The following is a 13,653-nucleotide window of genomic DNA, read 5'->3' on the forward strand; positions in this document are numbered from 1 at the left end:
CTTGGCCAACACCATACGTTTTGAGAACACCCAAGTTATGCAAGATAAGCAGGAATCCTGGTTTCGTCTGTGTTAATGGTGCTCAATGTTAGCTACACATTAGAACGATGTGGAAAACTTTAAAAATATTAATGTTACAGCTCCACATTGGACCATTTAAATCAGAATCTCCAGGAGCAGAACCAGGCTTTCTTACTTTTTGAAAGTGTTTTACAATAGCCAAATTATGGAAAGGGCCTAAATGTCCATCAACTGATGAATGTATAAAGAAATTGTGGTTTATATACACAATGGAGTACTACGTGGCAATGAGAAAGAATGAAATATGGCCCTTTGTAGCAACGTGGATGGAACTGGAGAGTGTGATGCTAAGTGAAATAAGCCATACAGAGAAAGACAGATACCATATGTTTTCACTCTTATGTGGATCCTGAGAAACTTAACAGAAACCCATGAGGGAGGGGAAGGAAAAAAAAGAGGTTAGAGTGGGAGAGAGCCAAAGCATAAGAGACTCTTAAAAACTGAGAACTGAGGGTTGATGGGGGGTAGGAAGGAAGGGAGGGTGGGTGATGGGTATTGAGGAGGGCACCTTTTGGGATGAGCACTGGGTGTTGTATGGAAACCAATTTGACAATAAATTTCATATATTAAAAACAAAAACAACAACAACAAAAATAAATAAAATAGAAAGTGTTTTAGATGATTTTTCTATACAACTGTTGTTGAGCACCACTCCCCTAAATTATCAAGCTGATGATCTTCATTATGATTATAAACTCAGATTATATTTTAGGGATTTTACATATTTGTTTAGTGCTTATAAAGAATATAGTATTCATAATGTTCTCCTCAGTTCCTCCTTTGCTTCTTCGCAGATTATATCAGGAGATTATAATATACGTAATAGAGGTGTTTAGAGAAGCTTCAGGTCACATATAAAAGATACAGAGGCAGTTCTGGAACTGTAGTCTGATTACTATTACCTTAGCCTTTGTCTTTTTCATACACTGATATTCTGTGTTGTTTCCTAGATACAGACATCTCATAAAATAATATATTCAAAAAATATATCTCAAAAAATAATACATAAAAAATATACTAAATGGTATAAACCTTTTCTGTGAAGATATGAAGCCTATTTATTGGCTCCAAGATCAGAATTCCTGGTCTAATTCTCTGCAACCTGACTCCCCTGTTTCTTTTTCTTTTCCTCTTTTAAATTGAAGTGGAATTAATATATAGTGCCATATCAGTTTCAGACACACAATATAATGATTAAACAATTCTATACATTACTTAGTGCTCATCAAGATAAGTGTACTCTAAATCCTATTTATCCACTGTGTTTCTTACACTTTCTATTCTCCTATCTGAGTCTGCTCCTTGGCCCTGTCCAGCTTTATTGCCTTCAGCTCTGCTAGGACTCCTTGTTTCTGACTTTACCCAGAAACTCAAGCTTCTCTGTATCTCATACCATTCAGAATCTTCCATAACCTAACACTTGTGGGGCCCACTTTTCTCCGAATCACAGTCCTATCTCATAACTCCCCAGACTAAGATCTTTGTTTTCAAAGAATAGATTGGGGGAAATTCATGTCTTTATAGTCTAATGTTGTGGTTCTCAATCTTGGCTCTATAGCCCAATCACTTGGGGAGTTAAAAAATATAAAACAAAACACTAGTGTATAGGTTCTAGGGATTCTAATTTAATTTATTTGAGGGATGGCTTGAGCATTGAGATTTCTAAAAGCTCCCTGCATGATTCTAACATGTAGTCAAGGTGAGAACCATTGGTCTAATAGCTTAAATGAAAAGTAATCAATTGAGAGTTGCATGTAAGCAAAAATGCAACTCAATGTGGGATTTAGTTTATGAGGAAAAATTGAAAATGTCTAATTTACCTATTTTAAAATTATGACAGGAGAACAAAACATTTAAAAAAAAGTAACCTTTGTTTAGAACCTATTCTGTGATGGGTACTGCACATACTGTTTCATTTCATCCTTTGTCAATCCTGTGAAGTAGCCTTATTTTCATTTTACACCTGAGGAATCTGAGATACAATTGGGTAAATGACTTCAAACATATCTCCTTCTAAGGATAAACAAATCTATGTTTACCCTTCTATGTGACACTGCCTCTCAATTAACAATTAGCAAATATTGAGAAAAAATATATACTCATTACCATATAACGCACTGAGATGGATATTGCAGAATAAAATATAATCTTTTGTCTTAAGGAAGCTAATTCAGTTAAGGAGCTATAATTAATGCAATTGTCAATGAACAGTGAAATCTGTGAAAAATCACAGGAAGGAGAGAATATCAGGGGGATGAATGTCAAGGGGAGAATAGCTAGAGTAGTGAGGGAAGTTATGATGGATCTTGGAGGACAAGAAGAATTTGAATCATAAGGAAGGTAGAAAAGGGCATTCCAGGGGATGGAAACAGTATCAGATATGGCAGAGATAGAAATGAGTATGATGTGTTGATTTCAAATAATCTGTTCAACAAACACTGAGGGCCTATATGGCACCAACCATCATGCTAGATTCTAGGTGTACAAGATGGATAAAATGGGCAGGTTTCTCACAAACCCAAGTGAGAAACAGATATTTAAATAAAGGATTTCATTCTAATTAGGTAAAAGGTAAGAAGTATGCTTAAGGGGTATGGAAGCTCAAAGAAGTAGAGGCACTTAAGCACAGTGTGGTAGTCTGGAGAAGGCTATTGGAAGAGATGATGCCTTAGTTAAACGTGGAAGGATGAAAATTAGTTAACTTGATGAAAAGAGTTGAGAAGATTATTGTGCGTAGAGGGACTAGCATGAAAGAAGCATATAAGTGCTTATAGGAGCTTCTTAAAATTTGGAATTGTTGTAGAATAAAATAGAACAGGACAAGATGGAGAGGCAAAAGGGTGTCAGGTCAGAGAGATGTATATGTTATGCTAAGGGGCCTAGACTTTTTATCCTGTGTATTGTGATAACTTGAAATGCTTTAAGTAGTAAGTGACATAGTCAGCTGTGTGTTTTAGACAAATCTCTCCTCTAGCTGCAATATGGAGGATAAATTTGAGAGTAACAAACCTTAAAGCAAGGAGACCACATTTATGTAAATATACTAGGCCAGGCAAGAGATAAGGAAGGCATGGGCTAGAACACATGGAACAGGGAGATTGGTGAAATATACCATTAAAATTGGCATAACTTAGTGACTGATTGAATGTGGGATATAAGTTTACCTGAAGGGTGTGAGAAGGGGAAATGTAGAAGAGTGGAAGAGAGTCTTGGAGAGTGGGGCAGGTTTTAATACCACTGCTGAGAGGAGAGTGAAGAGGAAGGTAAAGGATTAAGTAGGACTTCAAGTCCATAGAGGTTGGATTCCAAGACTTTCAAGGTACCCAATCTGTAGCTTTACATAATTTTCCATAGCATCACCCAGTACTCTGAATATAAAAGTAGAAAAGGTGGACTGTGGAACTGATCTAGGGTTGAATTCTTGCTACTAGGGAGAGAATAACAATGAGGTATAAGTAAAGCCTTCCAAAAGGTTGTTACAGAATTGGGAATGTGAAATTATGGTAGTGCAAACGCAATGGAAGGGTACAGGAAGGAAAAACAGTTCTAATAAGACTTGATAAGACTTGCTGATGGACAGGATGTAGCAAAATTCAGTAGTCGAAGATGCCCTCAAAGAGTCAAATGTAGGTGACTAATAAATAGTGGTACTACTGGTAAAGGCCGGAATCTTGGGAAATTAAAGTTGGTTTTAGAGAAGATTATTAATTCCATTTTAGATATGTTGAGGTACAGGTGAAGGTGAGACATCTAAGTGCAATAACGAGGCTACAAATTAGTAAAATAAACAAAACAAATACAATAAGTAAAAAATGCATACATACTTTAGTTCCATATCGTTATGGTAGCCATCCCTGTGCTAATAAGATCTGGGCTGGATGAGGGACATGAGGAAAGCAGTGAGAATGATGAAAAAAGACAGAGATTAGGTATAGTAGGAGCACATACAAAGTGGATGGAAAATAAGGCAGAGACAGAAAGAAGGGTTATAAGTGAAATAATTAAGGTGTCACATGTCAAGTTGTTTTTGTCTTACCACTTGATTGCTTATAATATGGGTTTCTGTTCTGTTCTTTGAAATTCTCACTAGCTAATTTAAATTCTTCAGCCAGTTTTTAAATCCTCAAATATTTACTCTTCTTAAAATGGAATAGTCAAAGTAGTAAGGAAAATTTGTTCTATTATGCTAGTGGTCAGCACTCCCTCCCTGGCCAGATGAAAATTTCACCAAAATCTTTCTTCTCTTATACTAATTACCTTGAAATTTGAGAGTGCTAACATGACACTCCCTTTAGAAGTGACCAGAGTACACACACTTCTCATAACTGACTCAGTTCCAATTTTACCTAATTCTAGCCATTAAATTAGAAGGTACTTATTTCAGATATCATCACCCCAGCAATAGGAAAAATACTGTAACAAGTAAAAGTTTGGCATTTCTCCAAACATCTACTACTTTATGAAGCCCTACCGCTTCTATTTCTACACTTGTCTAAGACAACATTCTTCAAAATCCTAGATAGAAACACAGATCTCTATGTAACTTTTTGGGATATGTTGAATCATATTAATTAGGAAACTTAAATACTATAAGCATAGGGTTAGCACTCAACATATCAAAATTAATAGTGCACGGATTCATATATTAAACTAATCTCTACTGAGGTAGGCCTAATCTGTGCCAGTTTCTATCTTTAACACTTGAAATACAGACAAGTTAGATGAAGTCCTTACCCTCAAAGACCTTACATTCTGGTGGGAGATAAAGACACATACAGAGAAAATTAGACACACAGGCTAAGGAAGCACAGAAGATAAGTCTTGAAGGAAGTGAAAAGGCTTCCAGGGAAGTAGCATGTTAATGAATGAGTAGGAATTGAAGAGAAGATGTTTCAGACAAAACGGCAGCATGAACAAGGGCAGAGAGATGAGAAATAGGGTAATAGTTTCTGGAAACCAAAAGCAGTTTGCAGGTTCTGACCTAACACAGATCATGGCAGGAAGTAGGAGGGGATATGCCTGGAGAAGGCAGAAAGGAGCAAGATGGCAAGGAGCTATGAAGCTTAGATTTTTATCCTCAGAAAATAGAGAAACAATCGAGGGTTTTAAAGTGAGGAATGGCATGGAAAGATGTGCACTTTAGGTGAAACACTCTAGTGGTTAAATTAAGGGTAGATTTGGGGAGACAAAACTGATGGCAGGGAGAGTAGTTAGGAGGTTGTGGCAATGTTCTAGAACAATGCTTCTCAAAATTTATTGTGAGTACAAATGATCTAGGGATCTTGTCAAAATGCAGTTTCTGATTCAGTAGGTCTTCAGTGAGGACTGAGATTCTTTTTCTAACACGCTCGCAAATGATGCTAATGATGCTGGTCACAAACCACACTTTGAGTAGCAAAACTCTAGGAGAGATGTTGAGGGCCTGATCTAGTGTGGGAAAAGCAGGGCTAGAGATAAGGGAACTGGTAAAACAGTCTTAGCTTTGTGTTTCATTAGATATAAGAAGTGAAAAAGGTAATTTTGGGGGAGTCACAGTCAACTACAGGTTTCTACTTTGAACGAATGGAATTGAAATGGCTATGAAGTATTCAGGTAAAGCAGTAGCTGCCAGTTGGATATGAGTCCAAAGCTTGACAGAAAGGTCATAAGCATACAGATAAGATGAAATCAGGGTAACAGATCAGATCATATTTGTATAGTGAGGGCAAAATGGAGCCACAGGAACACCTACATTTAGGTAATGAATTAAAAAAAGAGCCCCCAAAGAAAACAGAAAAGAAATAGAAACACACAAGAAGAGTAGAGCTTTAGGAGTTACATATGACAAAGATTAGGGCTTTAAGGAGGGAGTGATAAATATTTTCATATGAAGCAAAAAGTTCTAGTAAGGAAAGAACTGAAAAAGAACAGTGAGTGGAGGAAGAGAAGTGGGTGGAAGAGAGAATATGAAACGCGAATAAAATATACTAGTAGTGAGAAGGTGCCTGTGGGGGAAAAATGAAAAAAAAAATATGGTTAGAAGAGCAAGTGGATTCCTTCAGTCAGGATCAGAATCTTTATTGTGCCTGAATTCTTGCCACTCTTTCTAGTTCCTTTGTTAATACTCTCTCCTTCCCACTTCTACAAATCTAAATCATATACTTCCTCTACGAACATTTTCTGAACCATGATGTTTTACTCCCCTGGTTACCAAAAATATGTACACAAAAATTCATGCCTGTAGCCTCTTACAATGAAGTATCATTAACATAACTAGTTTACACACTTGCTCCTTCAGGGAAAATGGTATACCCTCATTTGTATTCCCAAGAATAAGTAGCCTAGTACCTTCGAGACACTTAAACCATACTTAGTAACTAAATAATATAACTACAGTGTCACTAATTAAAAATGCTTCCTTATGTACCTATGACATAACATGAGACCATGGGAATACCTGTATTCGATTTTATAACTAATGAAGGTCATCTAAACTTTTCTGAGTCTCATTTTCTAGAAACCAACAGATGGACCCTGAAGTCCTTACTCATCTAAAATTCTATAATCCCATGAGTACTATCAACCTACTACTCAATATGTGTAAAATGATATATACATAAGACAATATGTTTCATAAAATATAACTTTTCTATGAAAGAGTTTTGGTATATTTTTACTGTTTACCATTTGCATCTGATTTTGCTGGAAGAGGTTTCTCTCTTATCTTGTCTACAAACTTCTTCCTAGCTTCATTTCTTTTGTGTTTTTTCCCAACATAATGTTGTTGGGCCATTAATGGACTATTAAAGGAAGCAGGACAGAGCTTGCAATACTTGTTTGGATTATTCAAATCCAAAGCACTGCTGGAAGAGGAAGGCATAGTCTTGTCTTTAATCCCACCTGGAGGAAGCTTGACAGCAAGAGGCTTCAGAAAAGTTGATTCTGCAGAAGTAGTAATAGGCACACCTGCTGAAATAATTGTAATGAGAAGTGATCAACATGTATTCAGCTATCAGATCTCCATTCATTATAAAGTATTAGGGAAATTCAGAATTCTTTGAAAACTTGCTATCTTTGGACTTTTTCCTCACAGGGCTGTTGGATAAAGGTACTCAGGTTAAAAAGAATTTCCTTCTGTGAAAACAAAAATTTGGATGCAAGTCTGACACCAAGTTTCTCCAACAAAGGTACAGGAAGGAAGAATATCAGCATTAGCTTTTAGCTTATTACATTAATTTGAAAAATAAACGAAAGCATGAGAGTTTAGGATGATTCTTGAAATTAGTGAGGGTAAAACAGAGGGTGCCAACTTCTAAGTTGGTGCCTTTCCTGAGTAGCACAGTAAGTCTATTCAGTCCAGATTTGTGGTGTTTGTATCAAAATAAAATTTATGCAGTTATTTAAGGCTATACAATAATGTTTCCACAATTACAGTTATTTCAGAGCTCTTATATTTCATAACCTCTCTGAGCTCAATTTGATGAATTGTGGGGACTGAAAATAAGACTTTACACGATAATTTCTATTGTAGGACATACTGATTCCAACCCTCTTTGGACCGACAGGAAGAAAAACAAATATGCAAAAATTAGAAAGACTAGAATAAGTTTAAAAATAATTCTGATTTAATTTATTAAGATAAAAGTATGTTTTAATGCTGTATGAGGCCTACAATATGAGTTGGAAATTAACCTTGTTAAATTTTCCATGCTATGCATGCCTTATTCCTAAAGTGTTGAAGCTAGTGTGAATGTGGTAACTTATTTATTGCAGAGGATTAATCATCTCATTTTTTGTTCTCATTTTTTGTTCAAAACACAAGTTTGATTTTTCCAGGGTATACTCTTCCACTTTAGGCCAGAAGTGAGATCTTTGTGATAGATTTCTCATGTGCTGGTGACTCAACATCACTGGAAGGAGGAAAGAGGCAATGTTTTATAGTTCTCTGTATCTTTGGGATCTAGCATAAAATAAGTTCTCATTATTGATTGATAATGTTGGTGGTACTTTTTCTTTATATTCAGAGGAAAAAAGCAGTGAACTATCAAGTTTGAAGGAGAGTCCATAAGATATGTATTTCTTTTGCTTATAGTTATAGTCAGAAAATGCTACACCGTAACTATATTATGATGAAGACACTGGTCTGAACATGTGAGAGAATGCTTTAGAAAGTACTAAAGAAAAAAACTGATAGATGGCAAGGGGAAGAAGTAAGAAGGAGCTAAGATTTTGTGATTTGATTAGAACCTGGACAGCTCAGGCTGCTTTTTATTGTTTCTTTATAGCAGCATAGCAAATAACTTATTTTCATTTGTATTTAATAAACTGAAAAGGAAAGGTCATAACATTTCTTAAAATTCAGCTAGCAATTACAATCTCCATACTAAATGACAAAGACACAGAAAGAGATTACTGGGCAGAAGAACAAGAATCCAGTTATTGCTCCAGAGTGAAAGTCTCTCTAATTAAAAAATGGGTAGCAGGTTGGGAAAAAATGACAGGGAGACCCTGTATGGAAGCTAAAGAGGTGAATATAACCTTACCCAACTCTGGCTGAAATCCTGATGGAGATACCTGATCATGCTCCTCCATTAATTGCTTCAGTTTTTTAGCATGGACTTTTCCCACATAGTGAGACTGAGCAACAACTGGAGAGCTAAATATCATGTTGCAGAGATCACAAAATTTGTTTCTGTCCACTACATTACTCCTATGCACCTGAAATAAGCACAATGTTGAAATAAGCACAATCTTGTTAGAATGATTTGATAACTCAAAGTTTAGAATTATGACATCAATATAGGCCACTTACCTTAAATTTCTTAACATCCATCTTCATTTTCTTACCAGGCACTTCGTTTTGTTCCCCATGAATTTGAGAATAAAACCTAACATTTTGAGCATGTTTCTCACTCTGAAAAAAGATATAATATGACTTTGTACATTCAATGACAGAGGCACCCCAAATTTACACCTCTCTGAATTTCAGGATGGCATTTGTGAGTTGTAATATATGTGGTGTGTACCAAGTTTACGAAAGAGCTTCACATGCTTTTTCAAATCTCTAAATCTCAGTTAAAATAAAAATAATACTATAATTTAGAGGTCAATAACTTTATGTTCTTGTTTTTAACAGGCTCCTGGTTGCTTCTCAGTATCAAATTTCTTCTGCTTACTTACACATCTTGGGCAACATACCCAGATAAAAGACTGCATGTTTCAGCTTCCCTTTCAGCAAAATGTAACCATATGACTAGATTCTGGCCAAAAAGATATAATCTGAACTTTTCGGTGGAACTTCTGAGAAATCTCCTTAACAGGCTGGGAGATGAGCCCGTCTTCCAGCCTTCTTCCCTCCTGTTTCTGGAATTAAGATGGAAAGGTCAGAGTTCAAACAGTCATCTGGGACTATGGGGGATCTTGAGGACAAAAGCTAGCTCATCAAAACAGAAAGACAGAAAATACCTAGGTCCCTGATGATGTCATGGAACTGTCATATCAGCTTTGCACTGGCTACCTCTCAAATTCTTTTATGTGAAGATTTTAACCCTTCAAGGTTAATTAAGCACATTAGAGATTAGAAAAATCTCTAAAAATGTGTAACAAAATATATAAGAATAACAAAAGTATTGGTGTTGTGGTAGAAGGGAAACTAATATTCCTGAGCACATGCTGTGAGACAATCACTACAGAATTTTAAATTATGAAATATATCCATCTTATAGAAAAGCACAGGAAATAATATAGCTGAAGCCCATACCCACCACATATGTAGTTCTACTTCCTCATGCCCACAATCTCTTCCTCCTCACTCTCTCCCCATTAGTAACCACTGTCTTAGAGTTGATCTATATCATTTTATTTCATGCTTTTCCTTTTTTACCACATATGCATGTACCCATAAATGGTATTATATACTATCATCATTTAAAATTTTTATGAAAATAGAACCATTATATTCATATCCTTTTCAATTTGCTTTTTATAACTCTCTATTATATTTTTAAGATTTACCCATATTGGTACAGATAGTTCTCATTCATTTCTGCTACATGCTGCATAATATTCTACTCTATATGTTACCCATTTAGTCATATATTGAAGGCAGTTATATTTGTTTATTTTGCTATTAAAAGCATTTCTCCATTGAATACATGTAAACACATCTCTTAATATACATGTCCAAGGCTTTCTTTAAAGTAGATACCTAGAAGTAGAATTCTCTTGACTTACAAGATTTGAGGATTTTTAACTATAATATGTATTATAAAATTTGTCCCCAAAGATGTTGCAGCAGCCCACAACTCCAAATGCAATGAATTTAAAGGTTTCTGTCTTTGTATATTCTCCTGAAGTGTTATGTGCTATTAGATTTTAATTTTTGACATGATGATTTTGATAACACAGCTCATCACTTTAACTTACATTTCCTGTATGATCACTAGTGAAGCTGAGTATCTCTTCTATAGCCTGTTCATATTACTTTCCCATTTTTCTATTGGGTTGTTTCTTGTCCTAACTGATATATAGTCCTTTATATATTCTAGACAATAATCTTTTGTTACCTACATGGGCTATAAATACCACTCAATATGTGATTTGTTTTTTACCTTTATGATTTTTTTCATATAAATTTTCCTGACTACATCTTTATTTTAAAGCTATAGCAATGAAGCAAAACTCTTGTACAGAAAGGCAAACAAAGCAATACAATAACACAGAATAATAGCCACAAAACAAACATATATATGAAATTTAGAATATGAAAGAAGTGTCACTACAAATCAATGGGGCAAGAATGGACTGTGAAATCAACAGTGCTGAGACACCTGGCTCTCTGTATGGAAAAAATGTCATCAACACCCTCCTCCACATGCAAAAATCAATCCTAGATGGATTAACACTTTAACATATTAAATAAAACTTTTAAAGGTATTAGAAGAAAATGGAGGGAAGTATCTATATGACAAAAGTGCAAGAAATGGTTGCTTAAACAAATAAGTATATACAAAAAGGGAAATATTAATAACTGCAACATCATTAAAATTCAAAACTTCTTTGTCAAAGGTTAGTTGGCCGTATAATTGTAGATTTATTTCTGGGTTTTCTATTCTGTTCCATTGATCTATGTGTCCATTTTTGTGCCAGTACCATACTGTTCTTTTTTAATATTTATTTATTTATTTTGAGAGAGAGATAGAGAGCAGGGGAGGGGCAAAGAGAGAGGGAGACGGAGAATCCCAAGCAGGCTCTACAGCTGTCAGCGCAGAACCTGACGTGGGGCTCAAACTCATGAACTGTGAGATCATGACCTGAGCCAAAACCAAGAGTCGGAGACTTAACCGACTGAGCCACCCAGGCGCCCCAGTACTGTTTTGATCACTAAAGCTTTGTAACATAACTTGAAGTCTGGAATAGTGATGATACCTCCAGCTTTGCTTTTCTTTTTCAAGATTGCTTTCACCACACCAGGTATCTTGTGGTTCCATATAAATTTTAGGACTGTTTGTTCTAGTTCTGTGAAAAATGTTTTTGGTATTTTGATAAGGATTGCATTAAATGTGTAGATGGATTTGGGGAGTATAGACATTTAACAATATTTGTTCTTCAAATCCATGAACATGGAATGTCTTTCCATTTCTTTGTGTCCTCTTCATTTCAGCAGTGTTTTATAGTTTTCAAAGTACAAGTCTTTCCCCATTTTGGTTAGATTAATTCCTAGGTATCTTACTGGTTTTGGTGTAATTATAAATGAATTTATTCCTTAATTTCTCTTTCTGCTGTTTCATTATTGGTGTATAGAAATGTAACAGATTTTGGGGCGCCTGGGTGGCTCAGTCAGTTAAGCATCTGACTTCAGCTCAGGTCATGATCTCATGGTTCGTGGGTTTGAGCCCTGCATTGGGCTCTGTGTTGACAGCTCAGAGCCTGGAGCCTATTTCTGATTCTGTGTCTCTCTCTCTCTCTCTCTGCACCTCCCCCGCACACACTCTGTCTCTCTCTGTCTCTCAAAAATAAGTAAACATTAAAAAAATTTTAAAAAGTAACAGATTTCTGAATGTTGATTATGTATCCTGTGACTTTACTGAATTTGTTTATCAGTTACAGCAGTTTTTTAGGTGGAGTCCTTTGGGAAAACTGGACAGCAACATGCAAATGAAACTGGACCACTTTCTTACATGATACACAAAAATAAATTCAAAATGGATTAAACACCTAAATATGAGACCTGAAACCATAAAAATCCTAGAGGAGAACATAGGCAGTAACCTCTTTGATATGGGCTGTAGCTACTTCTTTCTAGATACGTCTCCTGAGGCAAGGTAAACAAGAGCAAAAATAAACAATTGGAAATTCATCAAAACAGAAAGCTTCTGCACAGCAAAGGAAACAATCAACAATCAACAAAAAAAAAGTATGCAGGCAACCTGCAGAATGGGAGAAGATATTTGCAAATAACATATCTGATAAATGGTTTGTATCCAAAATATATTAAGAACTTATCAAACTCAATACCCCAAAATGAGTAATTCAATTATAAAATGGGCAGAGGAGGGGTGCCTCGGTGGCCTGTTGGATTAACCATCTGACTTCGGCTCAGGTCGTGATCTCACAGTTTGTGAGTCTGAGCCCCATGTTGGATTCTGTGCTGACAGCTCAGACCCTGGAGCTTGCTTTGGATTCTGTGTCTCCTTCTTTGCCCCTCCCCCCGCTCTCTCTCTCTCTCTCAAAAATAAACATTAAAACTTTTCTTTTAAAAATAGGCAGATGACATGAATAGAACTTTTTCCAAAGAAGATATCCAGATGGCCAGCAAACACATGAAAAGATGCTCAATATCACTCATCATCAGGGAAATACAAATCATAACTACAATGAGATATCACCTCACACCTGTCAGAATAGCTAAAATCAACAGCACAGGAAACAATAGATGCTGGTAAGGATGTGAAGAAAGGGGAACCCTTCTTGCACTGTTGGTGGGAATGAAAATTAGTGCAGCCACTATGGAAAACAGTATGGAAGTTCCTCAAAAAGTTAAAAACAGAAGTACCCTGTGGTCCGACAATTGCACTAGTGGTATATATCCAAAGAATACAAAAATACTAATTCAAAGGGATACCTGCACCCAGATGTTTATAACAGCATTATCTATAACAGCTAAATTATGGAAACAGCCCAAGTATCCATTGACTAATGAATGGATAAAAAAGAAGTCGTATATATATACAATGGAATATTACTCAGCCATTAAAAAAATGAAATCTTGCCATTTGAAATGACATGGATGAAGCTGGAGAGTATAATTTTAAACGAAATAAGTAAGTCAGAGAAAGACAAATACCATATGAATTCACTCATATATGGAATTTAAGAAACAAAACAAACAAGCAAAAGGAAAAAAGAGAGAGAGAGAGAGAGATCTCTTAACTATAGAGATCAAATTAATGGTTACCAGAGGGGAGGTGGGTTGAGGACAGGTTAAATAGGTGATGGGGACTGAGGCGTGCACTTGTTGTGATGACAACCAAATGTTGTATGTAAATGTTAAATCACTAAATTCTATCCCTGAAACTAATACTACACTATATG

At 35.8% G+C, this 13,653-nt stretch overlaps 1 protein-coding gene across 1 annotated transcript in view; it reads right to left on the reverse strand.

Moving 5' to 3' along the window:
- ZMAT1 (zinc finger matrin-type 1) overlaps positions 1-13,653 on the reverse strand; it is a 45,700-nt gene that overhangs the window by 12,578 nt on the left and 19,469 nt on the right. Inside the window, exons 3-4 of the mRNA XM_049644103.1 lie at positions 8,873-8,974; positions 8,604-8,778 (exon numbers count right to left, since the gene is read on the reverse strand). Of these exons, the coding sequence (XP_049500060.1) occupies positions 8,604-8,778; positions 8,873-8,974 (277 nt within the window). The remainder of the gene's footprint in view (positions 1-8,603; positions 8,779-8,872; positions 8,975-13,653) is intronic.

This window comes from Panthera uncia, chromosome X (genome assembly GCF_023721935.1).
Source record: "Panthera uncia isolate 11264 chromosome X, Puncia_PCG_1.0, whole genome shotgun sequence".
Taxonomy (NCBI): Eukaryota; Metazoa; Chordata; class Mammalia; order Carnivora; family Felidae; genus Panthera; species Panthera uncia.